The 24850-nt window shown below is 33.3% G+C and overlaps 1 protein-coding gene across 1 annotated transcript in view; it reads right to left on the bottom strand.

Annotated features, from left to right (window-relative positions):
• Window positions 1-4828: 4828 nt before the first annotated feature.
• The window catches only part of LOC128234123 (uncharacterized), a 101760-nt gene continuing 81738 nt past the window's right edge, over window positions 4829-24850 (bottom strand). Inside the window, exons 3-5 of the mRNA XM_052948157.1 lie at window positions 6989-7082; window positions 6304-6440; window positions 4829-5404 (exon numbers count right to left, since the gene is read on the bottom strand). Of these exons, the coding sequence (XP_052804117.1) occupies window positions 5359-5404; window positions 6304-6440; window positions 6989-7082 (277 nt within the window). The 3' untranslated portion in view covers window positions 4829-5358. The remainder of the gene's footprint in view (window positions 5405-6303; window positions 6441-6988; window positions 7083-24850) is intronic.

Below are 24850 nucleotides of genomic sequence, written 5' to 3' on the forward strand. Positions count from 1 at the left end.
CTGGTTAAGCAAGCTTCCGTTTTGCTGCTTCTAGGATGTTTTTTTACTAAACTAGAATCCGTTAGAGATTGGAAATCAAACAGATCATGATACCATTTTATACTTTAGTATGCTTGAACAATCGGACTAGGTGTATTTGCTGACTGAACTAAAGACGCTAAATACAAAGCCACATGAAACGTCTTAGCAGGCAAGGTCTTCTTACTGTTAAGTCCGTTACTCAAAGCCCATTTTGTCCAGCGTTTAAAAACTCTAGTGTAATTGGAACACGTATTTCTTGCTCGAGACTCTTTGAGTTAATCCGGCAGAAAGGAGATCTTGTCCACCAAGACGTCAGGTAACCCTTCAATATATTCAGCATAACACTGAAAAAATGACCTGTTAACAGCACACAATTCTCTGAATGTCGAGGATCGAACACTCTCCTCTACAGACCATGTACCATGGGATACTCCATTTACTTTGCCAACTTCAAAACCGGCATAACCTGTTCCTGACGCATCACTATATACAATTTTCGAACATACACCCGTATGATCAAGACTTTTAGTATTCAAAAATGGTGTTCTCCTAAAATTCTAACTGTAAAATGCTATCCAACGATAATTTAATGTATGAATTCCAGGTTCGAGCTTGCAAAACATCCATGCTTAAATACCTGGTCATAATTTGAGACACAGGACCAATAACTCTGCTCATGGAAATTATCTGGCCTATAAAACTAGCAACAGTCCGAACAGGGACACGTGACCGATGATTAATATCAGTTAGTGTGACCAAAGCTTTATCTATTCTGCGCTGCGGGATACAGATTGTATATTCAATCATGTTGAAAATTGCACCTAACCATTCAAGTATCTGCACTGGTTCCCAGATCGACGTATCAAATTTGGGCACAAGGCCGGAGTCCAGCAGATCTTGTTTTATATCAAAAGCTAACTGTCTAGTACTACCCAAACTACCTGAAGTTTCAAACCCGTCATCTAAGAACATAAACACTTTTTTCCCTCGCCCCGCCATTTTGCTATTAGGGGACGAGTAATTTTTTTTATATAAATAGGGTGCCACACCTAATCCAAATGGTAAAACTAAAAATTTGTAATATGAGGTGTCACCATTTTCATCGGTGAATGAAAATCCTAAATATTCTGTATGCTCAGAATAAATATCTAAAACGTGATATGCAGAATGTATATCAAATTTAATCATCCAGCTACCCTTTTCTAAATACATCAAAGCAAGCCTGAGATCTTCACATTTGATAGATTGTTTCCATACATGTTTGTTCACCATTCTTAAATCCAGAATTAAACGTTTTTTACCGTTATTTTGAACGGATACAGAAAAACGGTTTACAACAGTAGGTAAATGCAAGCATTTTTCAATCGAATTCCTATCCAATAAATCATTAATTGCTTGTGCAACAAACGCACTCTCTTTCAGTGCCGACGCATTATTTCTCATTATTGATTTTATAGGTAAAGAATAAAAGGGAATTTTGAACCCAAACACTATAGTGTCTAGAATAAACTGGCTTGCTCATATACTCTCCCAGAATTTAAAATGCTCTTTTAACCTATTTCTAACTATGATTTCTTTTTGACCTTGCTCGTAAACAAACAAGTCATCAGTGAAACGTTCCCGATCATAAGTAAAAGTTCTAATATTAGAATACTCATCTTGAATCTCACTGTCAAGGTTTCATGTTATATGGGACGTCTCACTTCCTAGCGGGTAGTTCGGGTTGGCTGCTCCTATTGGTGTATGGACAATTTCGTCTGATGTGGTTGGCTTCTCCGCAAGCGAAACAGGGTCCGTAGGAGCCTCGAAAGGAATAAGGCTTCCCCCCGTACTGCTGTGTAGACTGTTGAAGAAACGGATGCCCGGTTTCGGTGACCTGTGAACCAAGCTCTCTACTAGACCCAGTGATATCAGAATAACCGTAAGCAACAGCAGGTTTGGATTTCTTCCTTTTGATGGACTTGTTCTTCCTCTTTTTGATGGCTCGAGATTCAGCTTTAGTGAGACGGGATTCATCTTCCGTGTCACTTGCGAGAGGGTGCGACTCGTATTCACGCACGGTCGTCCAACCGCCCTCACTTCCGTCAGCAATGCGAATGTGTTTGTTCCGGACACGAAGCTCCTCACGTACCTCAGACAGCAGTTCCGAAGCATATTCGAGTTTAATATTTTTAACAGACCAATCCAACTGCTTCAAGTTATCGTCAATAACCGAGTTAAATTCGTACTGCAAACGGTTTCCTTCAAACCTGCAGTTAATGTCTTTTTCGATTTTCAACTTTTTTAAATCACTTGCTGAGACAGAATGTTCACGTACCTCGTCTTTCAATGACGAAAGGTCGCTTTTAAGTCCTCGCAACTCTATCAAAATTTCGTGTGATCTATCGTTTGGATCACGTGTTGGAGTTTCACCACCGTTTTGCTCCATTATCGATAAGCGAAAAATTTAACGTCTGTATACGTCTGTACCCAAAGACTGAATAGAGATAACACGCTACAAATGCACGAAATCCTCGTGCTTTTCCTGTACAAAACTAGCGACACCTATCAGAGGCTTACAAACAAGGGAAATAAAAGTTTGTCTAATTCGTAAACTTAAACGACAAAAATTGCATTTATCGGATTGCTCGGTATAAATATCGGACATATTTAAGGATTAAAATTCGACATGTTGCATTTTATTGGGGGTATGGTATGCAATGGGGCTGTTCAAAATGGGTGGAATTTGTAAAAGGATACCACTTCTATCCTATCACCTTTGTATGTCCAATGTTCATACTGCCTTAAAGGCCCGCCATTTCTAAAAACCATAATTTTAGATTTTTCAAGATTCACTTTCATGCTAACATTATCACAAAAACACTCAATGTTATTTATCAACCCCTGTAGGCGTACCATTTTGTGGCTTTAATTAAAAAAAAATTCACAAGGTCATTCATGAAAAGTGCAACAATTATCGGTGACGACAAACATCCCTGCTTGGTGCCGAATTTACACTGAAAAAAAATCAGTAAGGCCATTTTAAACTTTCACACACGCTTTCATTTGGCTATACATAGATTGAAAGATGTTCAAAAAACGACCGTTGACATTGTTTCTTGATAAGCATTGCCTGAGTGTATATAATTGTCAAAAGCCTTAAGGTAATCCACGTAAAACACATAAAATCTCCCTCCTTTCTTAGTCGTATATTTTTGAATTAAAGATTGCAGATTAAATATGTTATCTACGGTCGAGTATTCTGGCCTAAAAGCGGCTTGGGATTCATCAATTATTTTATTTTCTTCACACCAGGTCGTTAGTCTTATTCTTATTGGTTAAAATATTGACAAATATTTTGCTTAAACTGTTTGATAAGGATAATGGTCTAATGCGGATCCCTTTTTGTGAAGCGGAAGAAGTGCTTGTTAACAATAATTACTGATTTTAGTAAAACCTAAAGTTGTCAACGAACTGTCGTTTTCACTGTTGTGTTGGAAACGACAAACTTGATACTTAATTTCCAAAACTTGAATGAATTCAGCTTTTATTGTCATACGATACATACTTAATATCATGTTCTTGTTGAATGCAAACATGTCATTTATAAATACATTAAATTACTTAATACAGTAAACTAACGTGTCATTGCACTATTTGTAATATCTGCGTGTCCCATATTCGGAAACCTATGTAAAGAATGTGTGTTGTGATAATTGCAAATAAAAAGTAGTAAATTGTTATCAGCAAGACAAGAGTGACTGCCCTTTTTTAACAATTGTATGTTTAACCCGATATGCACAGTATATCTGGTTCTTTTCTCGACAGAAGTATTGATTTCTGAACTAGAAATTCATCGACTAAGACCATTGGATGATAAAGTAGAAGTCCTAGTTCCTAAATTTCTAGCTGACTGTCGGGTTTATAAGCGGCATGCTTTAGAAATATGCAATTCTTTTGATCTGATATTTTTATCTCTTTTGATAACTTCCGGTCAGAAACACATGACTATGTAAATTAATATCCAAGAATGGCCTTGCCATTAAATTATGGAACATCGATTTATTGCAATTGTGTTGCTACTGTTATAAAGCACGGTTGTTTGAAGTTGTATTGATTGATTATACTTAAAAGATTTGGAATATGCTTTGAAGCTTTTTGAAATAAGGGAGCTTGTCTTCCCTTGCTCCACGTCGAATGAGTGTCAGGTGCGTGACAATATAAATAAAAATTGTCGAAACAGCAGGGTACACGAATGTTGCAACAAGTAAGATGGTGTTTTATCTCTTACGTCATATAGATGGACGTTGACCTTGCAAATGAAATGTTGCAAATGAAAAATATCGTTTCCTGACATTGGTTGTTGTACTCATGACATTGCCAGACTACTACGTGGTGCTCAAAGACTTCTTAAGGCGTACATGCACCTTTATGTATATTATGCATATTACATTACCTATTAAAGCTATGCGGTATGCGGTATTACTAGGCAACAGTTTCCATGTTTGATTCTGCGCTGCCAAAAATTTAGGTAACATTCTTTCCTTGTACAGTATTGATATTGTCACTATTAATTATATAAACTGTTTCTACATTATTATTCATATCACTGCATTTGGTGATATTCTTATAAGTTGATTTGAGTTAAAACAATGAATTGAAATATATTGGTATATCGATAACAATTCATCAACACCATCTTCATGCGCTTGATTGCCATCATTATCATTTCATGGATTATTGTTTAACTGTGTCAGTAATATTTAAAAAAAACTATATGTAAAAGCGAAACGTTTTCAGTTCTTTTTATTTATTTTGAATGCTTACATATTGTTACAATTACCAGCCATTTTCTGGTTTTGATAAATTCAAGAAAAAATGTATTGAATTGATATGGTATTCTGTTTTTATTTTTTTAGAAAATAAAATAATAAAACGTTCTGTATATTTTGGTAAGGGTTAATTATAGTTGGTGCATTGACAAAAATAAACAAATTAAAATGACAACAAAATATGATTTTAAGCAAAATAACAAGAGTTCACAGTAGTTCACAGGAGATTAAAACATTAATATTTCTCTTGGTGTACGTTCAAGGTTATCCAAAGTGTTTATTGATTAGTCAATGATAACTACTCAGCAATCTAATCGCTTTGAAGGGTCAACTAGCATAATGATAACCTGTGGACGACTTAACTAAATTGTACACACTTGCAGGTATGTTATTAATGTATTGGATAGTCCAACATTTCAATTCACAACGACGAGGAAAAGGTAAATCAGAAAAACAATGGAAAGGTCCAATTCAAATGGCAATATCTATGATTATGTTTTATCCATAGGTTCACCCATTCTTGGCATCACATCACCGCGCAAACACAGGAGCTGGAAGACTTTGGTTCAGGCCTGCAAGGAAGAAAGGCAAAATCTACATTAAGATGTTACAAATTAAAGGGCCTAGACACCAGATGAAACAACTGCAATAAAAAAAGAAGGTTGTGAACAGCTTACATGAAATTAGTATCGTTGTGTACAACGTACAACGCATTGAATCGAAGTTTTTGTATTTTTCCAATTCGAATATTTACTGTGTTTGTCTTCCACTTACAGCCAATAAATTTATAAATAGAGTTGGTATATGTATCTGTACTAAACACGAGTCTATTACATGCTAAATATACACACTATAAACTTGAAAACCAGTATGCGCTATTTATAAACACATACACTACGCTAAGACAGCGCCAAATATTTGCCGATATGGGAACCATCTGGTGTCCAATCCCTTTACAATTTAAACAACTCAGAGCGAGTTGAGACTGGTACTTCGAGACTATGATGCATAGAGCCTCTTTTCAAACACCGATCTTATGGTTAAACAAAACCGTTGGTCATAAGGGTAAAACGAAATGCAGTGATATTATATTATATACCGTTCTATATAATGATTCCCTATTGCAATCATATTTGTATACTGTTCGGTCTCTTAAAATAGACTTGTTTAACATGGAAAAATGCTTTATTCTATTTGCTTTTACAAAAAATGGACAAAAACACACACACACACGCACGCACGCACGCACGCACACACGCACGCACGCACGCACACACACACACACACACACACACACACAAACTCCTAAGAGATAAAAAACGTACAATTATGTTGCCTGTTTGTGGTATTTGTGCGATTGTGTCTCTCGTTCAGCGTCGTTCGATGTCTTTCATTATGACTCATAACAGGGTTACATTTTTGAATGCATGACTACTTGGCTTGTCCCTGTAGTACTTTTTGTATTACATACCTCATCTTGATCATCTCCAGTTCCTTCTTCAGTCTCTCGTTCTCTATCATTGCCTGCTTTACGTTGTCTTTATGTTTCATAGCCTCCAACTCGGTTTGCTTTAACGCCTTCGTGTGTTCAAGTTGGACCTTTTGCCACTGTTAGTGAAGGATCATGTGGATTAATGAAAATATTTATTGCAAAGCCATATGGGACGATTGACGTCATGGACTCATATGTCCCCTGCATAAAGTTTACACTTCGGTAAAACCGGTAATATTGGTTTTACTATTGTTTAAGTGAGTCCGTATTGATGTCGAGAAAAAGAAGAATAAGAAGAAGAAGGATGTCGAGGCGGTGTGAGGAGGAGGTGAGAGAAGAAGAAGAAGAAGAAGAAGAAGAAGAAGAAGAAGAAGAAGAAGAAGAAGAAGAAGAAGAAGAAGAAGATAGAAACAAGAAGAAGAAGAAGAAGAAGAAGAAGAAGAAGAAGAAGAAGAAGAAGAAGAAGAAGAAGAAGAAGAAGAAGAAGAAGAAGAAGAAGAAGAAGAAGAAGAAGAATGAAGAGGTGTGTTTAAGTGAGTCCGTATTGATGTCAAGAAGAAGAAAATGAATAGGACGACGAAAGAAGTTTACAAAATATTTATGCATCAGTTTGCAGTTTTAATTGCGAAATATTTCTATGTGAGACCAAACCAAATGAAACTACCTCCATGTCTTCTTTCCTTACGACTTGGAAGATGTTCAGGATCTGCTCCTGGAGTCGAATTTGTCTTTCCCTGATATCATTTTCCAAAGGATTCCTGAAGAACAAGTGAGAAAGAATTTGGCATTATTTGAAAAGGTTTTGAGTGAAGAATGAGAAAATTAACAAAATATATCGAAAATATGATGCCAAAAACTCATTTGATGTCAAATCTTTGTTCAAATAAATATAGGATATTTGTTTCTTTGAGTGTAAGATCGTTTTTTATTTCACGAGTGTCATAGAAAAAAATATTTTCAAGAGCGGCGAAGTGAAATAAAATACGATCTTACTCTAAAATCATATATTCTTCTGTTTCTTTTATGCTTACTTTTGAGGTTTCTTTATTGTTTTAATTTTTAATTTTTATTTTTCTAAATACATCCTTTTTCAAAAATGTGTTCTCTACGCTGACACCCTAGAGACGTCCCTCACTCAAAATTCCTATTTCCGGTTCGTGGAGAAAAAGTTATATGATTATTTTGTTCATAGTTGATTATTCCCTCTATTTTATGGACATTTATCAATGATCTTATCACTGCATACCTTTTCATAAAAAAATACAGTTAATGCACGGACGCACTTTTAAATTAAACAGAATATGAATACATGGCCAAATTTCTAAGCCGCCATATATTGAATAAACAATTTGAAAGGTTAAAAGTGTTAGAAAAAACAGTTTTGAGTAATCATTGGATAAAAAACTTTTTTTTTTAAATGTTGGATATGTTATATGGGTATTCAGTCATACCTCACTGTCAGACCAGTCTGATACACTTGAAGACAGATAACGAGTAAATACGCTAGGTTGTTGTCATATTTTGAGAGGGGTAAAACAAATCATCAGCTGGCCCCGATTACCGAAACTTCTTAAGCTTAACAGGCTTAAGTCGCTTATTTCAATTAGCCAAAAACATACTAAAAATGGATTTTGATAAATAAAAAATGGTTTATTCTGATAATCATACAAATTATTCCTACGTAATTTCTAAAATTTTTGTGAAGAAGTTAATAAAACACATTTTATAGAACAACAAAAATAGTGAGATTAGCTAAATCCTATTATAAGGGACTTAAGAAGTTTCGAGAAATTGGGGCCTGTTAAGCTGTGAATTGTTGTGTAAATTTTCCGGAAGTTTAAATTACGTATTGTAACAGTTCAAAAAGATATTTGAACGATGATATAAAATCATATTTATGTTCGAGCAGTTGTTTTCGTCTGTATTTTTTGTATTGTAGCAAATAATCGAACTCTCAGCTTCAAAGTTCAAGAAAACTTTCGAAAACAGAATTCCCCTTTTTAAGTAAGTTGTTTACTTATCAATAGATCTTTATTTAAACTGATGCATCCTTTTTAATTTTCAAATTATTTTAGCAACATTTTTTCTTGTTCAAAATATTCTAGATTTTAAAAGTAGTCCTTAAAGGTGATATTTTTACTCCTAAGTTCAGAGTGAATATTTTACTGTTGTTATTTTACTAATAAAACTCCATATTTCATCAAAAAGCATAAACAGAAGACCAATATCTGTACTGTAATAAATTTGATTTGGAAGTTTGAGTGGTTTTTTTTTCATTGTTTAAACTTTGAAATGTCATTTATATTTCACTGATAAATGTCTTTAAATCACCGGAAAGCATATACCACATCTGAATGATAGAATGAGCAATAAAAACACAACATCTTGAAATCGACAATTTCAATCTGCAGAACCTTTGACGACAATTGCTTAATATGTATAATTGAATAGAACAAAAACTGAAACATTATATAAAAGTAATACTTTCATCGTTTACATTGTTTATTGTGTTAACTTTCTCTATATTGCTCTATGTTAGAGCACCTTATAAGTTGTAAATGTATTTGCATATCTTTTATTATATAGGAGGAAATAAAGATCTGATTGATTGATTGATTGATTGATTGATTGATTGATTGATTGATTGATTGATTGATTGATTGATTGATTGATTGATTGATTGATTGATTGATTGATTGATTGATTGATTGATTGATTGATTGATTGTTTGCATCACCGTATGAAAAAAGGTAAGCTTTCTACAATGTAAAGTTAAACATCTTACCTTCTTGAATCGAATGTGCTTGCCTCCATAGTCCCAAACGGTACAACTTCCATGTTCTTTGTTGAACGTTGAATACGACACAGTATCAAATTAGTAAAATTGTTACTATTTTCATATGGTTTTTGATATTGAATGTTTATGCAAACTGTTTTCAGCAATAATTAAATCAGTTTTCAATGATTCTATTTGAAATCCTCTGTTAATATGTAATCTTTCAGAAACGGACTCGCAAACGGTTCTTGAATCAAGATAACGTGCTATAAAAGTGTATTAAGTCTTAATCTCTAGAATGCATGGAGTTAAAACAATCTACCACAAGTACCCCCTCAAAGATGTTGCTCAGATATTATTTAGATCTGGTAAGCATTGCTTTATGTTTTAAAGCTGACGAGTTTTAATAAAAATCTTAATTTTGCTTAAAAAGCACGTAATCATAATCTCAGTGGTTGGAGACTGACGCGGGCGATCCCACTATCTATAGCGACACTCATCTGGCACTCGAGTATGCCCTATCTACAGATAAAGGTTTGAGCAACTTAAACTTTGGAAAGCATTTGTGTCATATATAAATAAATAAATAGGCTACAGTCCACCAGTTCATATATCCTATAGTTAACTTAAGCAATTTGAAAGGCAAATTCTCATGGAGAATGAATAAATCACAAAAATGCATTTTTGTACTTTTTTATATGTGTTTTCTTTGGATTAAAACATATAGTTTACCACCCAAATACATGTAATAATAACACGAATGTCATAAACAATACATGTACAAAAATATAAAGCAATGTTTATTATACTTCACCAAATATAATAAGTTATAAAAAAAAATGACAAAATATAACGCAATTTTCAAAAAACAACCAATACCATATGAAACTAAGTTGAAATATCATATTTAAGATAAGGAAAAGTGAATGGTTATTTTTAATGATAAATACTAAATGAGATATGTCAAATTATTTTAAATAGAATAAAAAGACCCATTCACGTACATTGCTATTGTTATGTTAATAATTAGGTGATTTCATATTGGCCTAGTTATTTTTCTGAAGTTAGTTAATTAATAAGTATTTTATTAATTAACTATTACTATTTTGGTTAAAACATTCTTATAACTTACTTTAGTTCACACTGAAGCCGTATTTATCCCTTATTCATTCATGGTGTCTGCTTCTCAAGACTTAACTTTGCTGATTTTGACATGCATCCTTAAAGTGACATTGCACATACTTATGAATAAAGCACTGTACATTGTAAGGAAGCATGTCTTTTCGTCTTATTTTCGTAAATCGTTTGCCAAAACGTCAAAGTTTCACCTTCGTCGTCCATTTTGTCGGTATACAAAATCATAATAGTCGAACAATCCACCAATGGGTTAAATAAAACTGTAATATCAAACCGTAAAAGGGGTTCAAACATTAAATAGGTTCAAAAATAGTAAATAGGTTTATACGAAGCACAAAACTTTCAAAACTGTCGGAAAACGGAAAACAAAATGGTTACATTTAAAAATAATTTACAGCATATTTCTCATACTAGGCGAGTTTCTACAGCCAATGAAAACGGCCCATTCCTCAAATCCTATAATATGCGAGTTTTGTAGCCAATCAAAACGGAGGAAACTCATATTAGCCGAGTTTTGTTGATATTGGGCAAGTTTGGTTGATATTGAGCGAGTTCTGGTATATATTGTCTTCATTTGTCTGGTATTGGTACAGCAATTGTCTCTGTATCTCGTCAAATACGTAATAGTTGATGAATAATTTAAAATATTAGACTGTATAATTATTAATTAATGGTTTTGTCTGTGTACACAAAATATAAACAAATCCTATTAAAACACAACTCAATAGGCGTTGATTACATTTTAAACATTATCGTATTATCTTATCATTATTTTAATTGCACCACGTATGCATTTAATAATTTAATATACCAAATCATAATATTAACATTTCATAAGATCAAGAAATATAAGCATACTACTAGTATGTCTATGAATGGTACAATACGCATAGATTAACATCGCTTACTGTGTGTTTTATATTGCCAATAAATTCATAAAAACTGATATTCCTCCTCAATGTCAACGAATTGTATCTTCACATGGTTACGACTATAACGATCCGTTTCCATTTGTGTATACGTCAGTATGAGGCGTGAGAGAGTATAGCCATGCTTAGATTCAGTGAAATATGTATGAAAGAAAAAAAACAACAACAAAACATTAAGAAGTTACTTTCGAATAAGTGTATCTGCCCTATATTATCATCTGGTGGGTTTTGGGAAATCAAAAGTGACACTCTTATTCAAAATCGATACATACCCAAGTATAACAAACATAAATTTTGAGGGATAAACCTTTAACTACTTACTAAGTAATGTATTTATGGAAAATATTAATTACTGACAACAAGATAGTAACTGTGTATTTAATAGCTGAAAAAAAATGATTGGTGAATGCGCAAAGATTTACTGTGATTTTCTATTGTCTCATAATGTAGAAATACCGTGTTTTATGCACATTTCTTTCAAAATAAACAAGGTATCCTTCATTAGAACCATTGTTTTTGACATTTATTCATCCTTTTTGGAATAATATAACAAAAGTTTTAATTGTTGTAAAACTTACGTGGGAATAAGAGTGCATCTTTAAATATTTGTAAAATTACAATACCATTTATCGTGTTAAGCTAAAATATAAATTTTCAAAAAAACAACCCTTGCCTTTATTAGAAAACAAGGTGGAATTTTGAAAGATTTTCAGCAGTTTTTCCTGCTTACTTAGTCACATTTAGTCCAGATCTATACATTTTATTATGTCTAACGTGCATCATTTGGTGTGTTTGCGGTTTGTATATGATACGTCGTGTTTATACACGTTTCTACTTAGTTATTGTCGTTGTGCACCATAAACAATGTTGATTGTTTGCTACTGGGCTTGTCAAAGTAGTTTTCATTGACTTTGTTCAATACAGTGATGTATAACGTTTTTTGTATGTTTCTGTCTTGTAATTAAACATTCAAGACATCGCCAACACAAATCGAGTTCATATTCGATTATAATTATAATAATAAAATCAATCTTAAACGTATGCTTCTCATGTGCTATTCGAAGACAAAACCATCAAGTCAACGAATACACAACACAAATATCACACGTACTTTTAAGTACTTGTCACAGTCAGTGAAACGTAATGGGGGCTGAACCAGTTTATGAGTGCTAAGCCTCACATTTGTCCCTAGCGTGTACAATACACGTCAAAGCTTGGCAGCTGTTGACTGAAAATATTACAAATTGCTTGTACACGTGGTATGAGACGTGGTCTTTTTGAAGTTCTAATGCCAAACGCTTTTTAAAATCAGAGCCCAAAACATATAAATATGTTTGAGAGGAAAACGCATTTCACTTGCTAAATTTTGAACATAAATAACCTCTAGACATTGAAAAATAATTGTGTTCCTCCGATGCCATTGGACGTTAGCAGTATTGCTCTCTTTATCACGGTCAACAAGCAGATTGTTGTTTTCATATTTGATGTGTTTTTTTAACAATATAACATTTAAAGTTGCACAATAAATGTTTTTTAATGCATACTGTATTAAACATATTCGACTTTAATGATCATAAAAAAGCAACATGTTTTTGTACAGCTAAAAATTTAAGCCTTTTAAATGGGTTTTTTCAAATATGAACTAGGTGGCCACAGTACTAATAAGCCGTGTGTCATAGGGTGTAACTTTTATATTCAATAAAAGTGTCTAAATATATTTTATCGTATTTTATTAAAATATCCTCATTCTCAATTATTCCTCCGCCCCGTTAATTATCAGGTTTGGTAACTTGTACATATAGTGTAGTGTAGTACGTTAGATATCGAGTAATAGTGTATATTAACCCGAAACTAGTACGTCAGTGTTTTATATTAACCAATCAACTGATATCTACTTTCATTTTTAAGTCAACAAATCTACCCGCACTTCGCCATTTTTATAGTGTGCTTATCAATCCCATTTATGCAGATACTTATTTAGATTACTGCAGGTAGTTCATTAAATCCCGTTAATATAATCTGTTCTCTTTGTATTGGTCTATTGTGTTATAGGTATGTCGTGAGATATTTACATTGTTTCAATGTATTGTGTAATGATCGCGTTTTTGTTTACCTGAAATTGTGTTCAAGTGTTTATTATATACTATATTATGTATGCATTGTTTTAGATGATATAGATGACGTAGATTAAAAAGATACATTCTATATATTAAACGATTGGTACGGATCCACGAGTTTTTCTGTTCCCGAATCTACCTACCATTTGGAGGTCAGAGGTTGCCCGGCATCACAGTAACTTAATGCCTCACGAGTGTAACCGTCTTTACAAGATATCTGCATATAACCAAAACAACTACCACATCGATAATTTTATTTATAATATTCAAAAATATATAAGATTTAATTAAACAATTAACGATTAAAATTATAAAATAAACTCACCCGAATGCCTTAAATAAAAAAAAATAAATATTGAAATGCTTGAAATCACAGTAAAATTTGGAACTAACAATTACTAAAATAATTATCCTTTGTCACAAACTAAACCAATCTTCTGCATGTTCAATGAGTCCTGATTTTATAACATTTCTTTTCTTATGTATGCCAAAATGAGGCCCTGCAGGACAAACACATATTATAATCAATATGGTTCTTCCGTGAGATCTACACAAAAGAAGAGAAAAAATCCCAGTCATCTGCATTACAATCGTATCGGGAGCGGGGAACCAGACTGTGAGGTTGGTCACGTTTATTTTGGCTCTCAACTTTTCATTGTTTTTTTTCAATATATCTCTTTGAGTTTACTTTCTAAAATGACAAATACTGTATTGTTTTTAATATTTGTCAACACGTAGATATCTTGAACTAGAAAAGGCTTTTTGGTCCAAGATTCTTTTTCCCATTTTGAAAACATAAGTTGCCGATATCGGCCATTATTGTTTACATTTTACCACAGTCCAGTGACCACATATCGTATCCCTATTGTCAATCATCCAGGGTATACACTAATTTCCTCGAGGAAAGCTTGTGCGTCTAGCGGTACTTAGCAGAGTGATATTATTTTCTTTTCGACAGTTTTATTTCGTTCAATTAATTTTTCCTCATTCTATTTAAGGCTATACACAGCCTTTTAGATTTATGTGAACTCAGTTACTGCCCGGTCTTTAGAGGTTAAGACTGCATCTCTTTGTATAAGGTCTACAGAACTGAATTCATGTAATAGAATTAGACGCAAAAGTTTATATATATATATATATATATATATATATATATATATATATGTGGCTATGATAGTTTAATTAGTACAAATATTGCTACTGATTTTTCCCGGTGTTATTTTGAAGCTTTATTGTCTTTGCGTTTTTCTGTGTGTTTCTCTCAGTACCTTTCAGATATGGAACCCAGACCGGATCAAGCGGAGCACCCCAGGACCCCCTCAAACTGGGACGGTATGAGGCGAGGCGTAAAACGTTCAAAGGTCCGACAACCCGGCTCTGAATCCTCCGTCGACGGGGACCTGTCATACCTTGATTTGGATACTGGAAATATACTCTCAGCCGCTCGTGATGAAGACGGAGTAAAACTGTCGTTAACAGAGTTTGAAAATTTAGTGAGCAAAATTGATAAAATCCAGCAAAATTTTGATAAATTTGATAAACTTGACAAGTGTCTCAATAAACTTGACAAGCTAGACAAATTAGATGTTATTGAGAAGAGTGTTAATGATCTGAACCTTAAGTTTTACGACATGGAGCGAAGGCTCTGCGCTGTCGAAACGAATGGAATAGAGCTCAAACAAACTGCAGATTTCATCAGCTCAGGATATGATACACTAAATGCAAAACAAAATACTCACCAAAAGACATTGGATGAACATAACAAAACTATCAATTCTCTCACATCTGAAAATGAAAACTTAAAAAAATCACTCTACGATATCAGAGAGCTACACTCAGGTCTTAAGGCACAACTTCTTGACAGCAAGTGTAGAGAGATGAGAGACAATTTGGTATTCACCAACATAGCAGAAGTCATGAAAACCGGTCCCACTGGCAAATTGTACGAAGACACTGAAACTGTTTCAACTGAGTTTTTGTCTACAAATTTAAATCTACACTCAATCAAATTTGAGCGTGTTCACAGGATGCCATCGAGTCGCGACCCACAGCGAAATACACCCCGTCCAATAGTTGCCAAATTCTCATTTTTCAAGGAACGGGAAGTAGTTCGTCGCTCCGGGTACATGCTTAAAGGGACAACTTTTTGTATAAGTGAACAATTCCCAGAGGAGATTGAGATGAAGCGCCGCGAACTGTATCCCCTTGTGAGGCACTTCAGGGCCCAGGAAAAGCATACTGTTCTTGTGCGTGACAGACTGTTTGTCGACGGTAGGGAAGTAAGAGCCGGGGAAATCGATATATCGCAGGACCGAAGGGGAAACCACGGACTGCCGACCGGAAGTGGCATCCGTGGTCGTGGAGGCGCACGTTACCAACACCAACGTGGGGATTATACACAGTCCCTAAGAGGACGAGCTAACAATCCCGCATACGGTCGACCGATCGGCGCCGGATATGACACCGAATCCACTCACCTGTAGGGGTGCCGTGGTGGACTTTCATTTTCTTGTCTAAATGTTTGTGGTTTAACTTCAAAACTAAATATCCCTGAATTTGTTAATCATATTAAGTCCGTCGATATATTTTCTTGTTTCGAAACCCATTGTGACGAGTTTGATTTAATCAACATTGAGGACTATGATTGTTTTCTTAAGAATCGTTCCCAAAAAACACTGAAAAAGTCTGGTGGAATAGCTACCTTTATTAAAAAAGATATTTCAAATTATTTCTCAATAATACCTACAGCTTGTGAGTATGTACAATGGTTTAAGCTTTCGAACTCTGTTTTCACATCTGATGAAGATGTTATATTTGGCGCTGTGTATGTACCACCGGATAGCTCAAAATATTTTAATCAAACATTACTTGATGATTTTTATACTGAAATACAACAGTTTAATTGTAATAACAAATATGTGATACTGTTGGGTGATTTTAATGCTAGAACTTCTATTTTAATGGATATTGCAGATGTAGATCAGCACATTTTTGATTATGTAAATATTGACACGTCGGATGTTTTGATAGTAATTTGAGAAAAAAGCTTCGAACTAACAATATGAATTTTGAACGTTGTTCTAAAGATGACACTGTAAACCGTCTAGGTAGACAGCTGATTGACTTTTGTCGAACTAACGACCTTGTTATTATCAATGGCAGAGCTTTCGATGACAAAAGTGGACATTATACATGCAATGATATATCGGTTATTGACTATGTAATCGCATCGTGCGATTCGCTTTCGTTTTTTCAAGATTTTAGTGTAAGTGAATATTGTCCCCTTCTCTCTGATGTTCATTGCTGTCTCAACTTTAAACTAGTCACAGAAAAATTAAACTCATCTGATAACGATGCAAATGAAGAAAAAATTCGTAAATGGGATGGCGACAAAAAGCAAGAATTTATTAATAATATCAATATGCATACTATAGACGATGCTTTGGAGAATATATCTAAAAATGATGGCAATCTAGATAAAACTAAATTATGTGAAATAGTAAATTCTGTTGAGATCGCCTTAGTAGAGTCTGCCAGAACCACATTCGGGGTGTATAAAACTTACCCACATAAAAGTAAGAATACTAGTAGAAATAATAAAGTATGGTTTAATAATGAATGTAGATCATCTAGAAATAAGTTCCATGCCTGTAAACGTATATATAGTCATAGAAAGAATACTAATATAAAACATGATCTAGTCCAGTCATCGAAGACATACAAGGCTATCATTAAAAAATCTGTAGTAGCACATAAAAGAGACATGCGGAGAAAAATCCGATCTATGCGTAGTAAGTCTCCTAAAGAATATTGGAATTACATAAACAGTTTAAACACTAGAAATAAGACTGATGATGTTAACCTTGACGAATTTTTTGATTTCTTTAAAAGCTTAAATGCTAATAACGTTGATGCAAATGAGCATGTTGAAGCTGAATTTCCAAATGTGAGCATAGACCATAATCTTAACAATGAAATTACAATTGATGAAATTATTGTTTGTATAAACAAATTAAAGTCTGGCAAGGCTACGGGTCTTGATAGGGTATCAAATGAATATATTAAAGCGTCTTGTGATCTTTTAATGCCCCTGTACCATAAGTTATTTAACATAGACTTTGACACGGGTTGTATCCCTGAATCTTGGCTAATTGGCTCCATTAAACCAATTAATAAAAATAAAGGAGATAAAGATGATCCCCAAAACTATAGACCTATCACAATTTTAAGCTGTGTTGGAAAAGTATTTACTGCTGTGTTAAACAATAGGCTAACTAAATACTTAGAATGCTATAATCTTCTAAATGAAAATCAAGCGGGCTTTAGAAGAAATCACTCTACAATAGACCACATTTTTGTACTACATACATTAGCGGAAATTTGTAAACGTAAAAATAAAAAAGTTGTTCTGTTGTTTTATTGATTTCCAGAAAGCTTTTGACTCTGTATGGAGAACCGGCCTCTGGAGTAAATTAATGTGTTATAATATAAATGGAAAAATGTTAACTATTATAAAAAGTATGTATGGTGGTATCAAATCTTGTATTTCTGTTAATAATAAGATGTCAAACTTTTTTCCCTGTGCTAGAGGTGTACGCCAAGGCGAGAATCTTTCACCGATACTTTTTTCTCTGTTTTTAAATGATTTAGAGAATTACTTATTGACAAAAAATGACATAAGTCTAGTCTTAGCTGATGTCAATTTCGACATATATATAAAACTGATTGTTATATTATATGCTGATGACACAGTACTTTTTTGCAAACACAGAGGAGGATCTGACTTCAGTGCTTAATTCTTTTAACGAATATTGCACACAATGGAAATTAAATTTTGACAAAACTAAGATAATGGTATTTGGAGATCGTTTCCGCAGAAAAAGAAACTTTATCATAAATAACCACCAAATCGAGGTGGTGGATACATTTAAATATCTTGGAATTATTTTCTCTAAAAACAGACAGTTTACATCTGCTAAAAAACATATAGCTGAACAGGCAAGGAAAGGCTTATTTAGTCTATACAGAAAAATAAGAAATCTAGATTTATCTATGGATTGCCAACTTAAACTGTTCGACTCAACTATTCTCCCAATTCTTACTTATGGATGCGAACTTTGGGGGTATTCAGACGTTAACCTGTTAGAAAAAGTGCATACAGATTTTATGAAAAATATATTACATGTTAGACGTAGTACTCCTCATATTATGCTATATGGAGACCTTGGGAGTTATCCCATTTCTATTGCTATCAAGAAACGAATTATTGGCTTTTGGTATAATATGATATCAAAAACTGATAAACTTTCTTCGTTGTTTTATAAATTCATGTACTCAGACTATGTTCATAATTCTAAAATTTATAATTGGTTAACATGTGTGAAGTCTATTCTAGATGAATGTGGTTTAAGCTATGTATGGATAAACCAAATGTTTGATGGTTCTAGAGATATGTTGTTAAAGAAAATAGACTCAAGTCTTCAAAATCAGTACTCACAAATATGGCATAGCAAGGTCTTTGATTCCAGTAAATGCCTTAATTACCGTTTGTACAAACACGAACATAAATATGTCACCCTACCTTGTACAACAACTAGTTAATTTTAGAATGTGTAACAACCATCTTCCTATTGAAAAACTTAGATGGGCAAATGTCCAACGTAACGATAGGATTTGCAATGTTTGTAATTCTGGAGAGGTCGGAGACGAATTTCATTACTTATTCAAATGTAGGTTTTTTAATCAATTACGAAAAAAACAAATTCCAGAGCGATTCCAAAGAAACACAAATTGTCTTAATTTTGAATCTCTTATGAATGAAAACAATGAACAAACACTTCGTCAATTAGGCAAATTTTTGGCTATTATACTAAATCATTTTAAAAACCCACCAGGCATTCCAAACACACAAAACGTTAGATAATCATAGAAGCATGTTTTTCCCCTTTTTTATAAATGTGTAGCCACTTTTCCGCATTATTTCTTCCTTCTGATAGTAACAACCCACAGCCTGGTTATTGCAGTTATTAATATACTGTTGTATAACCTTTTATCACATGTATGTATGTGCTAAGTGTATCAATAAACTTGTAAACTTCTATCATTTCACTCGGACAAGTATGAAATGATCTAGCTATCATTTACTTACGTATATATGCTAATCAGACTGAACATATGATACCTTAGATCGAGAACGTTGGTTAAAACTCGGCCAGGTTGTTTAAAATGTTTCCAAATAATGACTCAATCTAAGTCATCCCCCATTTTACCCTTAATTCTATTTGCTTATAACTGCTTCATAAAAATACTTATATTTGGAAACGATAAATGAACATTTAGGTAATTGATTCTTTTAGGCAAATTAATTAGACCGTTCCTTTCTGCAGTTGCTATTGTTATATTAAAAATGATTTTCAGCTCGCCTGATACAAATAAGTTTTCAAAGTCAATGTTTTGAGTAACAAATTCATATCTGAGGTGTAATGAGAATACTTTTGTTTTAATTTAACTTTTGTCTGCTGATTATGCTTTAATGCCAGATCTTTCTGAACTCTTAAGATCATGCGTTCGCACTACCATTTGATGCCTTTGTTACACTATCCGAACAGGATAAATTATCCGAATCATTTTCACTATCGTAATCAGATTTTATGTTCTAAGTCTTTGGCGTTTACCTAGTGTCATTAAACCAGTATTATGTTTAAACCTTTTGCTACTGAGCTTGTTTCTGTAGCTTTTCGCATAAATTCAGACATCAAACCTACCGTTTTCATTTTTGACTAACCATTTCTTTTAGCTCGAAATTTATCGTTATATATTTAAATTCACTTTATTATAATGCAGTTTTGCATTTAAAAGAAATAAAAAGGGGGTTTCCATTTACAGGTCTTTCACGGTTTGCGTTTTCTCCTCGTCATCTACAGTTCGACCTTCTCTTGTTGCATTTTAAGTCGCCTGTCCTTTCGATCAAACCGCTCTAGCTCCCCTGGAATCATCGTCAACTCTCCATCCGAAGACGATCCGCCTTCGTCCTCCAAACCCGTTCAAACACATACTTTTCCATGAGAAGAAAAATGGGATATACTACAAATGTCCGAAATGAAAACAACTGCTTATAGTATATTACATACTTTCTTCTTGTCGTCATACTACATTTATTTTATGAACTTTCAAACAAATGTAAAAATCACCGGTACTATCACCATCTGTAATAAAGGTCATCCAAGTAGGGAAACGCCCCAAATCATATATAACCGCTCTTCCAATTGACTCCCTCCGTCGGTTTTCTTCTCAACACCAACTGATCAAACAACATTCATATGAGCAAAAATTTCAAAGCCTTTTTTTAAATGATTTTTTTAAAATCAACTGACTGTCACAAGAAACAAAGATCGAATGTAATAAGCGCGTACATTTTCTCCACGAGCAAATTCATTAGAGCGACAGAACCACAAAACAAATTACCACCAATTAAAAACTATGATTATATTGGCAGATTGGGAGAAAGAGGGAAACTTAATCTATGAAAAGGAAGAACAATTATTGTAAGCGTTCATTGCAAAGGCAGACATTATTCTTCGTGGCAATTAGTAATGCATATCTGAACGGAATATAAATATTAACATTTACGACACTCATTGTATGTTCTACCATTCATTTTAAAGTATGCTTATGCAGCTCCACGATTATTAATAGAAAACCACGGATGAAGACTTACAAACGGCAGGCATTGCTCTCTCTGTATTCTGAATTCTGATGTTAAGTTTTGTACAGTGAAAAGATGTGGAACAAAATAATTGGATACATTTTACAAATTGCTACGGTTCTTCTATTGTTAAGGTATGATCTAAAATATCATGGAATACCTTTTCTTGAAACATAATTGGTTTCAACTCTGGGAACGCATCTGCGGAGCTTGCGACATATTAATAATATAAATGTATTTTAAATCATTCAGTCCATGTTGTTATTTCATATATCTGTATATATATCCAGGTCCGGTTTAAGTAAAATACTCCAGAATAGTCAGTTGGTTGTAAGATTACTGATGATGCGGGATTTTATCAAATGATCACCGATTTCAGTGTGCGACAGATATAAGTTATTAAAAAAAGTTAGTATATAGTTGTCTGCATATGTTTGCTCGTTTCGCAATGTATAAGAATAGTCAATGTTTCATATCGCTGTATTCATTTAACTATATCATGTAGTTTTCGCGAATTATGCTTGAGTTTGTATGATAATGGAAATGCCAGTTCTTAGATGCATTTAAGCCTGTTTCCATCGTTAATAGACCTGTATGTGGGTTTGGTTTACAGCTTGTAATCAGCATTGGAATAACCCAGGCATAATGAAAGAACGATTTGGGTGTGAAAGGATTGTTAAATGCCTTGAATTGGTATGATCAATGCCATATGCATGAACCCAAATTACTATGAAACAAATATATAACAGAACAATTTAATTGCGTTTTAAAGTGAATGAATTCTAAGATGAATGAATTCTGAGATGAAATTCAGTAAGATTCTGATCATTTTCACTATCGACTTGTTACTCAGCTGTTTCTCTTTCAACTGGTCTTATAAACCACGTTTAGAACAGATGAGAACCCTGCCATTTAATTAATAGGTGAAGTTTTCTTTCTTTTAAACGGTGACGTCAAGCTTGGTGAGATGATTATTTATAATAATTATGTTTATGACGTCATTGCTTTTTCTTCATTTGTCAAAAAAAATTATTAAACAAAATAATAAAAAAATAAAGCGGTGAATTGCTAGAACATTGTCACGGTAACAATTATTGTTTACAATTAAATTGTTTACAAACAAGCGGAGCAATATTATTATGTAAGACATGTGTAATGCCGAACAATATATGCCAGTTAACTCAAAGCGGAAGAAAGCATTAAAAAATAAAACGATATGTGATTTTAATGTTGCGACAATTAACCTTATTACTACGAACTCGATTATTATATTTGTGCTTTTGATTGTTACTATATATTTATAACTTTTCAGAATCATTCGTCTTATTTTTGGAGCGGATATAGTGTGATAACGTGTTATGAACTAAATTAGAGACATTTAATTATGCACACTATGTGACATTGGTTTGTGCTAAGTGGCAAAACACTCAACATTTTATGAGAAAGATATTGTTTAAGAAAATTATTGTAAGAAATTTGAATGATGTTTTAGTATTTTGTTGATTTATTTTCGATGTTTAGACTTTTTACGGATGTTTTATGTAATTGAAATTCTAGACGTGTGAAGTTATACGATATATTGTATAAAGATTGAATGTTAATATTGCGTGCATTTAACCCATACTAGGTTTTGATAAAATTAATTTTTCTTCTAAAATGAACACGATCTAATATTATTCTGATATAAATTGCGTACATTCTAATGATTGTTTAGTTAAAAACAGTGAAATATATGAATTGCTCGATGCTTTATTAAATAGTAAATGTTTTCTGTTTTTATGGACATAAAACAGAGTCTGATAAGCATTTTATAATCAATTAATTTCAAATCAGTTTAAAATGTTTATTTATAAGGCCTATCCCCACTATTCATCCTTATTATATATATATAAAATCAAATCCTGACAGTGTAATCCTTTATCTATTATTTAGTACTTTGCAACGATAATAGCTGTCAAAACGGCGGAACTTGCATATCTCAAAACAACTGTAAGTGTCCCAATGGGTTTGAACCGCCTATATGTAATGGTAAGTAAAACCATATTTTATTGGCGATTACTTGATAAAAATGTATTTTTCTTATTCGGATGAAAAAACAAACGTGTTTATTTCATGGCATTCTTAAAATTATTTCAAATGTATCGATTTACGTTCTATCAGACATTGAGTCAGTATTATGGAAGACAGACAAAGGTGTGTACATATATTACTTTAGCACCAATTTTATACAATCTAAATCAGATACAAACGACTGTAACATTGGAAATGGCGGGTGTTCGCAAGTTTGCACGAAAATGAATGGGGCGCATGAATGCAGCTGTTACGATGGCTTCGTGCTAGATAATGACAACAAAACATGCTTGGGTAAGTTAAGCATATTCAAATTAAAGCCTGTGTTCTAAAATGTTTCCAACTCCTGGGATTTCCTGATTAAATATACATGCAAAAGAATGCCTGTATTTTAAAATCTTCTAAAAAAGAACCACTTTTTTACAACGCAGCAACTGCTTTGACATTAGGCAACAAATATTTTCTCTAACAATTAGTGACATCCTCTGCAACCATCTTCTGCTTTTTAAAACACCAATGTCTTCTGTTCAAAACTACAAACCTCTGAAAACCGATGATATCTTTGGTAATTGACATACTAAGTCACTTATTAATTCTTAAGCAATCATTGACATCCTCCGTTGTCTTGAATAGCAATTAATGATTTTCTTAAACACCAATGCTTTCCGTACAAACTATTTATCTCTAAATAACCGATGACTTCCTCGGTAAGTTACTAAGTCACTTATTAATTTTTTGGTAACCAATGTCTTCCTTAGCAACCAACAATTTTTAAGCATCTGCTTTAAAAGGGCTACCTTCGTCCATAGAACCAATGCATTTCCTCTTACTTACCAATGCTCAACTTTGGCAAACATTGACTAACTTAGCGACCAATTACATTTTGAGTAACCAATAACTTCCTTAGAAACCAATGACTTCATTATGATAGCAAATGTCTTGTATGATATTTCAAAGAGGATGATCCACATATGTTATTATTTTTGTCATAGTTTAAATGTTGTATACTTACGGGCGTTTTTGTATCGATATATTTGTTTCAACACTCTTATAACTTCACATCCGAGTTAGTTTTCGATGAAAAAATGGCCGAGAGGCTCCGATAGATTGAACACACCTGATGAATGAATTCGACTATTACCGCATCAACCAGAAATAGTTATTTTTTGTTGAAAATAAAATTAAAGCGGAACGTCATAGATTGCTTTCTTTTGCAACAAATTGGCAGCGCTCATTGCGTGACGTGTTTCGAAGTTTAAAAACACTTTGAAGATTTTTTTAATGTATAGTATGTTTGAAATGGTGCCCAATATGGTAATTTAGATATATCCATGTCTGCAAATCGGGGTTCTAGAACATGCTTTCATTATGTGGACACTTCCTGATTTAAATGGTTTATTCATGAATAAATATGTAGAAAAAGGTATTCCGCAATACTTTAAGCAAAACGAATTGCCAATACTATGTTATAAACATAAAAAGCCTGTTCGAATGTCATAGTAAGCTATACTCAAGTAGAAGATTAAGGTGATATTTCTGCAAACACATACTCTTTCTGCGATTGTATTGACTCTGTGTACCGCTACGACCCTGTTGGACGTATTGTTACAGGATATGTTAAGTATATTAAACACAATCTCCTAAGAAAACTGCTAAATAAAGGTCCTTAATACCGTTTAGGATGTGAAATAATTTCCATACATCTAAATAAGAATTGACTCGTAACTTTATCTAGATATTGTAAAACCTGGTGTAAAAGAAAAGGGGTTTAACTTAATGCCTTATGCCATGG

Source organism: Mya arenaria, chromosome 1 (assembly GCF_026914265.1).
Source record: "Mya arenaria isolate MELC-2E11 chromosome 1, ASM2691426v1".
NCBI classification, from domain to species: Eukaryota; Metazoa; Mollusca; class Bivalvia; order Myida; family Myidae; genus Mya; species Mya arenaria.